This window comes from Macaca nemestrina, chromosome X (genome assembly GCF_043159975.1).
Source record: "Macaca nemestrina isolate mMacNem1 chromosome X, mMacNem.hap1, whole genome shotgun sequence".
NCBI lineage: Eukaryota > Metazoa > Chordata > Mammalia > Primates > Cercopithecidae > Macaca > Macaca nemestrina.
The window spans coordinates 141,709,473-141,722,804 of record NC_092145.1 but is presented as its reverse complement, the minus strand read 5'-3'; the positions used below and the strand labels follow the sequence as shown (position 1 = coordinate 141,722,804).

At 40.9% G+C, this 13,332-nt stretch overlaps 1 protein-coding gene and 1 long non-coding RNA gene across 12 annotated transcripts in view; one reads left to right on the top strand and one right to left on the bottom strand.

Moving 5' to 3' along the window:
* Positions 1-13,332, top strand: part of LOC105478193 (uncharacterized) — a 74,800-nt gene that overhangs the window by 638 nt on the left and 60,830 nt on the right. The window lies entirely within an intron of this gene.
* LOC105478194 (adhesion G protein-coupled receptor G2) overlaps positions 4,157-13,332 on the bottom strand; it is a 134,143-nt gene continuing 124,967 nt past the window's right edge. For 9 of the 11 annotated variants that reach the window (XM_071088301.1, XM_071088302.1, XM_011735279.2 and 6 more), the window contains 3 exons: positions 10,909-11,010; positions 9,740-9,892; positions 4,157-5,869 (listed from right to left, as the gene is read on the bottom strand). In XM_071088301.1, coding sequence (XP_070944402.1) covers positions 5,685-5,869; positions 9,740-9,892; positions 10,909-11,010 — 440 coding nt within the window. In that variant the 3' untranslated portion in view covers positions 4,157-5,684. The remainder of the gene's footprint in view (positions 5,870-9,739; positions 9,893-10,908; positions 11,011-13,332) is intronic. The other 2 variants (XM_011735289.2, XM_011735290.2) reach the window with 1 other exon arrangement.

Genomic DNA, 13,332 nt, shown 5'->3' with positions numbered 1-13,332 from the left:
ACAGCTTGAAACTTGGCATTCGTTATAATGTTTCGTGGCTGCTGATAACCCACAGTTCACAATCTTCGACCTGGTATTCATTGTCCACCAATATCTGGCCCACAGAGGAATTCACTGGACAGCTAGACTAATGTAATCATTGTTTCCGCAAGCTCTTTGCCAGTCTCCACGCATTTACTCTATGCTTGACCCCTTCGGCTCTTCCTCCTCCTCCTTGACTAACTGAAGCCTATCTTTCCCTTAACGGCCAACTCAGCTCGTCTATTAGCCTTCCCCATTTTCTGAATTTCTATAGCCATTTGTTTAGTAAGAGCTTAAGACTCAGAGTCAGTTCAATTTGAGTTCAAATGTCAGTTCTGCCATTTACAAGTGGTATGACCTTTTGCATCCCGTTTTACATGTTTGAACTTCAGTGTTCTCATCTGTAAAATGGGGATAATCATAGCACCTACCTCACAGGATGACTTAAGATCAAGAGGATGAATATAAAGCATTTAGCACAAGCCTGGCTAGTAGAAAAATACTTAATAAATCATAACTAATTTCGTTGTCACTTGGCCACAATGTATTGCCTCCTGTTGTTATTTGTGTTTTCACGTGTGGATGAGGCATATTTTCCTAATTGGAATGTACGTTATTCATTGAAACAGTCTTTTGGTATCTCCTACCATGCCTGGTACAGTATTGAGCGTATAGTTGGAGCTCAATTAATGTTGCTCGCATGAGTAAATGAAATCAGTCCTGCTTAGCTGCATTCCCTTATGTTTGGTCCTTGACCAAGTTTATGTTAGATATTCCAGAACATAAATCTATGGCTTTACTCTGTCACTCAACTAAGGCGCCAAACCCCTCATCAGCTCACATATTACTTCATATAATACTTTATTTTCTTAATATTGGCTCTTGAATTATGCAGCGATCCATGTGATGTGCCTCCATGAAGAATTTGCTGTGGTCTAGGGGTGAATAAAACTAGACATTGTTACCATCACTAAATGTTTTGGAATCTGAGTATGTACTCTTGCCAGAATTTTCATGTATTTATCTGTATCTAAAAGCTGGGATCATTGCTTCTTTTCATTGTGGCTTTTGTTTCCATTGGGTCCTTCTTTAGGAGTTGATTTTGCAGCCATACGGGAAATAACTGATCTTTGCTCCTTATCTGGCATTTCCACCTAGTATAGAAATATTTTCAGTTTCTTGACTTCATTCTTTGCTAATTCTGCTATATACACATGCACCCCTTTTGGTGTATAGGCAGTCTACATGCTTAGGCTTTGGTCTATACGATTGCATAGCAACATCTAAGCTATGTTCTTCAATAAGCTCAAAATTCTGGGATAAAACCAAGAAGGAAGGCTACTCCGTTTTAGCTTTTAAATTTCGAAGCAAATTTTAGTGATTCATTTTGGACCAGTAAGCTGTGCTATATAATAAATCAGTCTCATATTTTAGTATCCTCATATCCTTGAGGTACAAAACCTCCATATCTTGGTCCCCATATCCATGAAGCCATTCTCTGGTTATCACCCAATAGAAATTTGTCTGCAAGCCATTTCTCAAATATTTGTCAAGAATCAGATATAGTATAATGATAGGGAATGTTATTGTTTCTGAAGCTGATTCGTGATCTCCATGAAGATGAAAACCCAGAACTGGACCCTGGGGTAGCACCACGTATGATTTTTCTGACCCTAACCAGAGGATCTGCCATCATCCTGCCACAGAGGCTTCAGTCCAGGTAGTTTCTAGAGAGCCCCGTGTTAACATCCAAGGTGGAAACCAATAAATATTTCTCTTGTAGGGTTCAGGTCTTTGGCTCTAAAGAAAATCACTCCATCTTTGACCCAAAGGGTCAAATCTGAATGAGTTTGTTGAAAATGACCAATTCACCAAATTTAGTTATTTATATGATAATTTAGTTGACTGGAAATCATTTTTTCATTACATTTTAAAGAATGTGGAATTTGTCTCTGCTCCAGCTTCCTGTAGCTCGTTTGAGACTGAGAGATAAAGAGAGGAAACACCAGGGAACATAAGATTTCTTTACAGTGAGGAATATATTTAAAAGAATATATTCTAAAAGAACATATATTCCATTTTTGCCTGCTCTGACTTCTTGATGCTGTACCTGGAGATTAACATGAAAAGAAAAAAGTATATACTGGCCAGGCGCGGAGGCTCACACCTGTAATCCCAGCACTTTTGGAGGCTGAGGCTGGTGGATCACTTGAGGCCAGGAGTTCAAGACCAGCCTGGCCAATATGGTGAAACCCTCTCTCTACAAAAAATACAAAAATTAGCCGGGCATGGTGGCAGGCGCCTGTAATTCCAGCCACTCGAGAGGCTGAGGCAGGAGAATCGCTTGAACCCAGGAAGTGGAGGGTGCAGTGAGCCAAGATTGTACCATTGCACTCCAGCCTGGGTGACAAACCAAGACTCTGTCTCAAAAAAAAAAAAGTATATACTGATAAGAATTCTTCAAATTGAAGATTATGTTCTTCTTATGCCTACCCAGTCTTTCCTTTTTCCTGTCCTTTGGACTCCAACTAGAACAGCAAGGAGCAGAGACAAAGACAAACTAAATAGTCCTTAAAATGCTCTTATGGAGACAAAATGACACCAAACAAGTCCACTCTGTGAATTGGTTATGCAGTAAATTACATCTTCATCTAAATGGCCTTCAACAAACTGACTGACTCCTAGCTGACCTCGTTAGACACACCCAGTATCCCAAGTTAAGCTGTTTCACCGTTTTTTGTTTGTTTGTTTTGAAGACACGAGGTCTTTCTATGTTGTCCAGGATGGACTCAAACTCCCTGGCTCAAGCGATCCTCCTGCCTCGGCCTCCCAAGTAGCTGGGACTACAGGTGCTTGCCTGACTTGCTTCACCATTTTCTATAAGAACGATCATGATGCTGCTCACTGAAGTCAGCAGACTTCCTTTGTGGGGTTAATGACTGCAGTGTGTTTTGAGGAAAACAAACAAACAAACAAAACCAAAACTACTCGAATATTTTGAGGAAATACTTCTTTAAATACTGGCCTCTGCCCTGACACTCCTTGCCTCCTAATATTGGCACCACCTCTGTTTCCTTACAATGGTGTCTCAGATCGTGGGATCAATCTTAAACCCAAAGGAGGATGCTTCTCAGAAACACTCTCTGTCCTGCCGTATGTCTGTGTAAAGTAAGAAAAATAGATGAGAGAATTCAGCTTAAGGACCACAGCAGAGACACAATAGGAAAAATAAGGGGGTGGGACCTAAAGGATACTGGACATTGTGCATCCTTTTATGTATATTTTGGTTATATAATCTGTTTTGGGGGATTGATTTCTGAGGTCTCACCCCTCCCTCAATCTAGAAGATCTCACATCTTCCTTATGAATTTAGTACTCGGCATCTTTGTGGGAGCTGAGGACCTTGGAAGAAGAGATTGCTCAGAGACCCTGGCAAGGGTGAGGTCAGCTTCCCATATTTGGGGATCCCACATGCTAACCAGCAATGCAGAAATCCCAAATCCTGTTCTCACTTTTCAGTAGTCCTGTTTGACATTGAAGAAGCAGATACTTGGATGAGATCTGAATTGGGTCTTGTACATTGCCTACAGGCCAAAGTCAATGTGTTGAAGAGATAATCTTGAAAGAGTAATGGGAAAATGGAAAGGAGACCTCAGAAACTGATCTCATGAGACAGAACAACCCTTGCTCTAATTTAACAGTCACAGGGTACCTGCTGTTTTCCAAAAGATGTTACTGTTATGTGTGTTTTCTTAAGAGATGGTGTCTCGCTCTGCCGCCTAAGCTGGAGTGCAATGGCACAATCGTGGTTCACTGCAGCCCCAAACTTCCAGGCTCAAGCAATCCTCCATCCTCAGTCTCCTGAGTAGCTAGGAGTACAGGCACACAACACTGTGCCTAACTAATTTTTAATTTTTCGTAGAGACAGGGGTCTCCCTGTGCTGCCCAGGCTGGTCTCAAACTCCTGCACTCAAGCAATCCACCTGCCTCAGCCTCCTAAAGTGCTGGGATTACAGGCGTGAGCCACCATGCCCAGCCAATTGTGTTTGTCTTAATCAGCATGTCCTACCACTTCCGTGCCAGGCCGCCAGGGAAAGAGACTGCAGATGTTTTTTCTTTGTGAAAATTACCAAACTTAAAGATCTTAACTGCAAATTTATTTCATTGATTTTAACATTTTTGATTTTAACATATAAATACAAGACAATTAAATAAATCAGAGAAGAAATATTGCAAAGACAAGTCAGCACTCACAGAAATGTGTATTATTACTATGGTTAGTCTGAGATCCAACATTCACTTGAAATATATGCAAAAGAACCTTAGTGAAAGACTTAACTAAAAGGGTTTTGAAATGTTCCTAATAAGGACGTACTTGAGGCATTGCTCAAGCAGATGTAGGTGGGAAGCAAGACAGACCCTGTATATAACTAGGAGCAATCAAGGCTCGATACATGTAGCAACAATAGCAGTGCAGGACAGTTCCCTGTTCCCAATAGCTGCTCCCCTTGTCACTATGCATTCTTCAAGACACATTTAAAAAACAATTACAGCTCTGGCTGGGTCAGAGTGTACCAGTCATAACAATCAACAATGTACCATGCAGTTGCCTTTTAAAGAACAGCAATATGATTTTGTTTTCCATATATATATATATACCTTTTTAAGAGAAGGAGTACTAGTCTACTCTCCTGTTCTGAAAGGCTCTGGGGATTTGAGAAGCAGCAGTGTATGTACCTCATCTGTGTTCACAATTTTCCTGACACATGGTCTGGATGACAGTTCATCCCTCTCTGTGGCCAAGGTATAAAGCTAAATATCTTGGTGCAGATTCTATAATCTGACCACTGGGGATGCGGTCAGGGGATGGGTATTCGTATTGGATGCTGTGTTTGGCTGTACAGGTCGTACACCCAAGAGGGTGAGTGGGGCTAAAACATGGTCTCCACTCTGTTTGCCAAACCATGAGCCCATAGGGCTGTGTCTGCCCAGTGGGGGCATCTTTTTCTAACTTGCTCAAAGGCACTGTATGAGCTAACTGTGGCACTGTCTGCTTACATTTTCCCAGTCTGGCTGGGATCATTATTTCTTGATTTCACTGAGGTTTCTGTATTTCACATCCCATACCATCTCCAAGGATTTTCTGAACTATCACATGAGACAAAACAACCATGATTCTACAAAGGAATACATTTACACAGTAGAAAATAAATAGAAAAAAAATGTAGAAGTAAGATTTTTGACACATGGGTCACTAGAATTTAGCTTATATACAACAAAGGCATGCACAACTAAACTCACCAACAGGCTGCAGTCAACAGTTGCTTTGTATGATGTTATCAGAGATAATTTAGCCTCTTTAAAAGGTGGCTGAAAGTTCACTACCTTTTTTTGTTTTCTTTATAGGAGTCATTCTTAATGTATTGTTTAAAACCAGCCTTCTTATAAAATGAAAGATAAGAAACCAAATCAGAAATGTCTAAAAACCATGGTGTAATGTCTTGGTTTCTTCTTGTAATAATAATCATTGCCCTTAATTAGCTTATGCTTCTCCAGATGTTGCCAAGAATAAAATGAGTTGATTTTCATACATCTCACATTGTGTAAAAGGTAAAATTGGACATTTCACACTGTCAAGCATCATGCTTTGATTTTACAAGAAATCACATTTGTTCAATAAAGTGTAAGCTTCCCCGCTTTGAAGTCCTTCTGAGAGCCATACGACCTTTCCCATTGCAGGAATCTTCCTTCTCATTAAACATGTGCTGTTTTCCAGTGAAATCGTGAAGGCACACATCTCCATTCTGAACACTAAAAGAAACCCCATTCCTCTCTGTAGAAGCATTTCCTGTATAAGGAAACACAAAGCGAGTGGCATGAAGTATCCACAGAAAACATTAAAAAGCAAACAAACTTAGGTATCTCTTTATTCTTAAAGCTGTATTTGTAAAATATGTTTTTAAAAACATTTGTTATATATGTTCATATTTTATTTATTTTTCATTCCTTCCCTAAGGCCACTCAAAGTAAGCATACCAAATTGGAGATTGCTTCAGAAACCAGTTGTCTATGGCAGTTTTTTTTGTTTGGTTTTTAATGAAACAGTCAAAATCTGAAGCAAGGTAATATATTAATAAAAGGCCTACTTCCTAACTCTGGTTGGATATATTTTGACTTCAAGTAGCAGCATATGTATAATATAAGCTAAGGTAATACTTTGGTCTCCCAAAAGGTTAATGTTAACAGAGATCCCCGTATGTACCCTTAGGAAGTTCTTGGTTCCCTAGGTTCCTATAAAATGAAACTGTACCAGAGAAACCAGAGCAACCAGCTACAACAGTCATGGCAAGAAGAAATCATCTCTCTTGTAGACTAAACCAGTTCCTCTGACTAAATCAGGATAGGACCAATTCCCAAGAGGAAACTACCAATTCCAACTTCAGAGTCCAGGCCAGGGAGCAGCTGGGCACTCAAGGGTAACTTGGTTTGGATGTGGGCCTTCCCCACCCCAAGCAGGCCCTCAGTTGTAGGGGAGCCCAGGTGCTGGCCTCCTCTAGTTACTTGGCACCATCCTTCTGATCATTAGACCATTGGGAGACTATTTAGAAAGCTGAATAATAAGGCCATTTGTTAGTTCATGACATGATTATGATAACAATGATCATAACAGTACTGGACACTTTATTATTTCATTTAGAGCCCTGCAGGGTGGGTACGACTATTATCCCCATTTTGCAGATGAGGAATGAAGGTTTCAGAAATTAAGTGCTCTCCCCAAGGTTACACAGCTCAGAAGTAATGGAGCTGACGTGTGATGTGGCTTCCAAACTGTGATCCTTGTGGTCCTGGGTACCAAATGAGATGGCTGCTGGTACCCCACCCTCTAAGGCAGCTCAGAACTGAACTATGTAATATTCATGCAAACTAGGTGATGAATATGGTTAACACAGCTCCATCTGTGACACAGATCAAATAGGGCATGTGACTGTGTGAGGCAGCTGTTTGGATTTAGGCATTTCAGCTTGAGGACATTTTGGTGCAAGAACAATTTGGCCTGGCATAATAAACAAACCATTAAACTTCTAGCTTTCTTTCTTTTTTTTTTTTTTTTGAGACGGAGTCTCGTTTGGTGGCCCATGCTGGAGTGCAGTGGTGTGATCTTGGCTCATTGCAACCTCTGCCTCCTGGGTTCAAACGATTCTCCTGCCTCAGCCTCCTGAGTAGCTGGGACTACTCAGGACTACCCACGTCTGGTTGCTTTTCATATTTTTTATTAGAGACGGAGTTTTTCCATGTTGGCCAGGCTGGTCTTGAACTCCTGACCTCAGGTGATCCTCCTACCTAGGCCTCCCAAAGTGCTGGGATTACAGGCGTGAGCCACTGTGCCCAGCCCTAGCTTTCTTTTTTGAAATTGCCAATTCCATTCCTCATCTATCCCAGATGCTGGGGCGAGGACTGAGGAGTCAGGGATGTTTATCTGACATGCACATTATGTGATATTAAACACTGAGTCATTTTGGCAGCCTTAAAAAGTACCCCCACCCTCACCGTCAAGCATCGAAAGTAGCTGTGTCAAATCAGCTGTGTTAAACAACTGTGGTAAAATGTGCTGTTTCCATCAAATCTGATTTCCCAAAGGATGGCAATATATTGATAGAGCTAGGCAGGTGAGGCTTCATCTCGGAGCTCTTTCGAGAGTATGGAAAAATCTGGTTTATGGATTCAGAGCCCCAAACACAGTTGTGATTCTAAGGGTTCTTGATGACCCAGCTCGCTCCTTTGATGTCTCTCCTTTCAATTTGCTTTCTCACACTAAGGTACTAACCAGCTGTGCTCCCCACTGCCTCGCCTCTGTTTACCTACATTGAATCATTCCTGATAGAGCTATTTGGTGTAGAGCCCAGAGCTTGCTTTCTGGTATCGACAGTAAAGAGCTAAGGCTATACAGCAGTTATTTCTTATCTTTTACAACAGTGATTCTCAACTGGGGGCAATCTTGCTCCCTTTTCCCCCCGCTCCCCTGGGACAGTTGGCAGTGTCTGGGGACATTTTGGGTTGTCATAACTGGGGGCAGGGTGCTACTGGCTCTAGTTGATAGAGTCCAGGGATCCTGCTAAATGTCCTGCAATTCCACAAAAAAGAATTATCCAGCCCCCAAATGTCAGTTGTGCTTGAAGTTGAGAAACCTTGATTTTGAGGCATCCTATGGTATTTTAAAAGCCTAGACAGGCCAGGCATAGTGACTCCCATCTGTAATTCCAGCACTTTGGGAGGCTGAGGTGGGAGGATCACTTGAGCCCAGGAGTTTGATACCAACCTGGACAACACAGCAAGACGGCATCTTAAAAAAAAAAAAATTAGCCAGGCATGGTGGCATGCTCCTATAGTCCCAGCTACTCCGGTGGCTGAGATGGGAGGATCACTTGAGCCTGGGAGGTCGAGGCTGCAGTGAGCTGTGATGGCACCACTGCACTCCAGCCTGGGCAATAGGAGACCTTGTCTTTAAAAAAAAGAAAAAGAAAGAAAAAAAAGTCTAGACAAACCAGCAGGACCACATATCTTCAGGAAATTGGAAAACTGTTTGGTAGATGTATGAACCTTCTCACAAATTTATTTGAATTAGTCTTGAAAAGAACTAACATCCTAAAACAATGAATACAGGCAAATTCTCCATGGAAGGAGAAACTATACCAGCAGAGCTTATGTTTTTATAAGAATGCAAAAGATATATTAAGAAGCAAGAGAAGGTAAAAATAGATAAGGTAAGCTTTTATGAGTAATGAACAGCTTGGTCTTATGAAAGAAAGAAAATGTAACAGAAGTTTTAGCTAGAAATGTCAGAATTAATGAGTAAAGGAGGCATGGCAGCAGTAATCTGTTCAGATATTGGTCACATATATGGTCACCAATACTGGTCACAAGTCATCTTCCAGTATTTAACATATTCATGGGGATTTGGGTGCTGTCACAAGACAGCCACATTGTGGCAAAGAATTAACAAACATGAAAAGCAAACAATAGGAAGGTGTAAAAGTGTCGGCTGGGCGCGGTGGCTCACGCCTGTAATCCCAGCACTTTGGGAGGCCGAGGTGGGCAAATCACTTGAGGTCAGGAGTTCGAGACTAGCCTGGCCAACATGGTGAAACCCTGTCTCTACTAAAAATACAAAAATGAGCTGGGCATGGTGGCGGTTGCCTATAGGTCACCTGTAATTCCAGCTACTTGGGAGGCTGAGGCAGAATTGCTGGAACCCAGGAGATGGAGGTTGCAGTGAGCTGAGATTGCACCATTGCACTCCAGCCTGGGCGACAAGAGTGAGACTGCATCTCAAAAAAAAAAAAATGTATATTATGATAGATGTAATAAAAATTGTTATCGTCTTATCAGCTATTTTAGGTGCTGCTCTCACAGAACTAGCACAATACTGAAGTCTCTGGACAACAGTTAAATGAGGATTTAAAATGTTAAAATTTTTAGGTAATCATCAATTCCCACTATGAAAAACCAAATCTTAAAAAAAGATCGTTGTTCCAATATTTGCTCTATAATAAATCAATTTGGATTAATTTTCTCTTCTGTAAGGGAACCACATTTTGATCCACTAGTCATATATGTATTAATAGTTACTCGCTTTGCTTAGCCAAAATGCCAGTAAAGGATAAAACTACTTTAAAAAATAAACACTAGCTTGAGAAATACTATATTGAGACATACATACCATTCCTGCTTGCGTGTACTGAGCAATCATTATTCACTAGCAGTGTGGTGGAATTAGTGGAGTTACTGTTTGACTGTAAGGAATTTGAAGAGCTGGACACTCCTTGGTTTACAGTCTGCTTCTTTAAACCATTAGTAGCAGTTTTACTCCAGTCTACAGCAGAATAAGCATTACAGAAAAACAGGGCAGTATGTTGAAGCTCAAACGCAAGAGACAGATCACAGTGTAACAAGTCCTAAGCAACTGATTCCTCACTTCAGGATCTTATGGAGAAGTCACCTTCCACCAGTTGGTGTGATAACATGTATTTTCATTTGGATTATTTACATTTGTCCTTCAAATGACTGCGTGGTTAAAAGTAACCTATATTCTCCTAGAACTAAAGGCCAAGCTAATTTGATTATGTCTATAAATATCCACAGAATTAGGTAGTGATTCAGAGCTTCACACTGTCTTAACAAGAACACAAATAGTCTGTGTTGTAATGACTAATTGTTCTTCAATCCATGAAAATGACTGAACTATATGTACTGCCATTTTCTGAATAGACTCCCGTGTCCCCCAGATACTGCAAAGGTGGTATTCATGCAAAAGGAATGTAACTTTTCAAACAGTACTTCATTTTTCTCATTTTCTTAAAAAAAAAACAACAAAAAAAAACAAATGAGCTATTTGCTCTACTACCCAACTGGGTATGTGTGAAAATCACTTCAAAATAAACAAATGTATGTTACAACCAAATGTATGCTAAAGCTTATACACAAAGTCTGGCTTACTAACAAATAAAGCAACTGACAACCAGGACCTGTGGAGAAAGGATTGAGTTGAGATTTTTAAAATTTCCAAGGTAAATATTAAAAATTACTTTGGGAAATGAAAAGCATGATCTCAAAAGAAAATCAAATCTAAAAATTTTACTGTTGCTTCATTGAAGAGGCAGCCAGGCCATTACTTTTATTGCTCAAAAAATTCCCAGATATGAGTAATTATTTTTTAATTCACTAGATTTTTTTTTTCTCCCTAATGTTCACAATCAATATTTTCTGTTGAGCAGATTCCAGATTTGCTGGAATTCACTGATTTCTAGATTGGATTTGCTTTGGATCTTAATTTATACAATCTTTTCCTTGAGATTTAAGAGGAAGAGAAAAAGTGAGGTAAATCTTTACCAGAATTTTCAGCCAGCCGTAACTTTCCACAACAAAGATACCGCCTCCATTGCTTCCTGACATTTTCTTTGGCCACACAGTAAAAGATGAATATGAAAAATCCTAAGGAGGGGAAAAAAAAAAACCTACAATGAATTCCAAGCTAATAGCTGAATGTCATAAGCTCACTTTGCACAAAATATATTAATAATTATTTTGGCAGCTGTGGGCAACATGAAATTGTGCAAATTGAATCAAAAGTCCGGAGTCCTAGGAAAGCTTGCTGTCAAAAGGCATCATGGAATGCCTCTAGAAAATCTTTGTAAGATTAAGATTATTTATATGATAAAAGGAATCATAACTTTGCATTTCCACAATTAAATTCACTGTCTCCTCTCCTCCCACATCCTGTCCTTGGCCTTCTGTATCTTGGAATGACAAGCCATCCACCCAGGATCCCAGCTTGGACCTAGGCTCCTGCCTCTCCCTCCCTCCCTATTTAGAATCTGTTTTGAAGCTCTGTCAAATGCCATCTTCTCCATACATCTTTCCCTTCCCGCTCTCCTCCTCTCCAGCTCACTGCCATGTCCTTTGCTCGAATCTCTCTCTCCCCCTCAAACCCAGGCAGTTCAGCAATGTACTCACCTTCCTGCCTGCCTCCTCCTGACCTGCTCCAGGTGCTGGCATGGAGAACAAGCTGAAGACCTGAAGGGGCCCTGGGGCTCTACCTGTCACCCACTCGGGTGCCCAGTCAAGGCAGGCCAGGGCTCCCCAGCCAGTCACATCGCTGCCACTCCCCAAGGCTTTTGTCAATAAATATTTGCTGAGTGAACGGATGAATTCTGGGTTCTCTGCCTTCTACTTAAAAACCCCCAATCTATTCACTTTAAAACCTTCATTTTAAAATACCAGGGGCCAGGCGTGGTGGCTCACGCCTGTAATCTCAGCACTTTGGGAGGCTGAGGTGGGAGGATCACTTGAACCCAGGAGGCGGAGGTTGCAGTGAGCCAAGATCGCGACACTGCACTCCAGCCTGGGTGACAGAGCGAAACTCCATCTCAAAAAACAAACAAACAAAACAGTTTTGCTTCTAGTAGGGTATATGTGCCCACCATCAAGACCATGTCTGAATATTACACAGCTTCATTCATTTGCCACCCTGGGAGTCGACCACTGGTTGCATTAGGAGAGAAACAGCATGTATAAGAGAGACCAAAATCAGAACCTATATATATATTCAACCACCCCAAAAGCCCTGTGCATTAGGGTTAGTTTCCTTGTATAGATGAAGCAATACATTCATTCCTTTTATCCATTCATATTCTAATAAGAAGATAATCTGGGGAAATGAAGAAAAAGGCAGATTCAATTTCCACATTAAACATGTGAGGGTGGGTACCTTGCTTTCATGTCAATGATTAGTGTGATGTGGGCATATATATATACATATATATATTTTTTTTTTTTGAAAGAAGTCTTGCTCTTGTCCCCCAGGTTTGAGTGCAATGGCTTTATCTCAGCTCACTGTAACCTCAGCCTCCCGGGTTCAAAGGATTCTCCTGCCTCTGCCTCCCAAGTAGCTGGGATTAAGGCGCCTGCCACCACGCCCGGCTAAGTTTTGTATTTTTAGTAGAGACGGGGTTTCACCATGTTGGCCAGGCTGGTCTCGAACTCCTGACCTCAGATGATCTGCCCGCCTCGGCCTCCCAAAGTGCTGGGATTACAGGCGTAAGCCACCGCGCCTGGTCTATATTTTTTTCTTTTAAAGTATCTATTTACTTTTAGTATGCCATGGTTGGCAAATAAAACTTTTCTTAAGACCCTTGAAAGAATTTGCTCATGATTTTGGTTTTGTATGCAATACCATGTGGTATAACACCTGGATATACCAGTTGAGGAACTGCTATATTATAAGTAAAAATTAATAACCATATATAACCAAACAATCACCTCTGCTGGCTTCCTCCAAGTTTAAATAAGAACCAACAACCAAATTTGGCATTTGAATTTAACCTCAGGTTGGGATTTCTCTGAAAATCAACAAGATGATCTATTGCCTGACAGAACTAGAGAAGCAAAACCAACAGGGAAGATGAACAAAAGCCAATGAGAAGGCAATTAAAAGGCATCCACCAAAGAGGATTCAGAATAAAAGGAAACTAAGGGACAGTGAATTACTGTTATTGTAATGTAAACCTAATAGCCTGCTAGGCTTTTAATGTCAAAGCACTTCCATTAAAAATTAACAGCGGACACGTCTTTCATAATACTGCTCTAAAAGAATCAGTCATTTTCTTTTATAAAGAGTACAAGTATCAGGGTTCCAAGATGAATTGGCTTCATTAACCAATGGGAAACCTGAAGCAGATGGCGACACACAGAGCCTGCTCTCTTTCCCGCTGAGCGTCCCAGGGCAGCAACTTCTTAGGATTAGCCTTCAAGTAA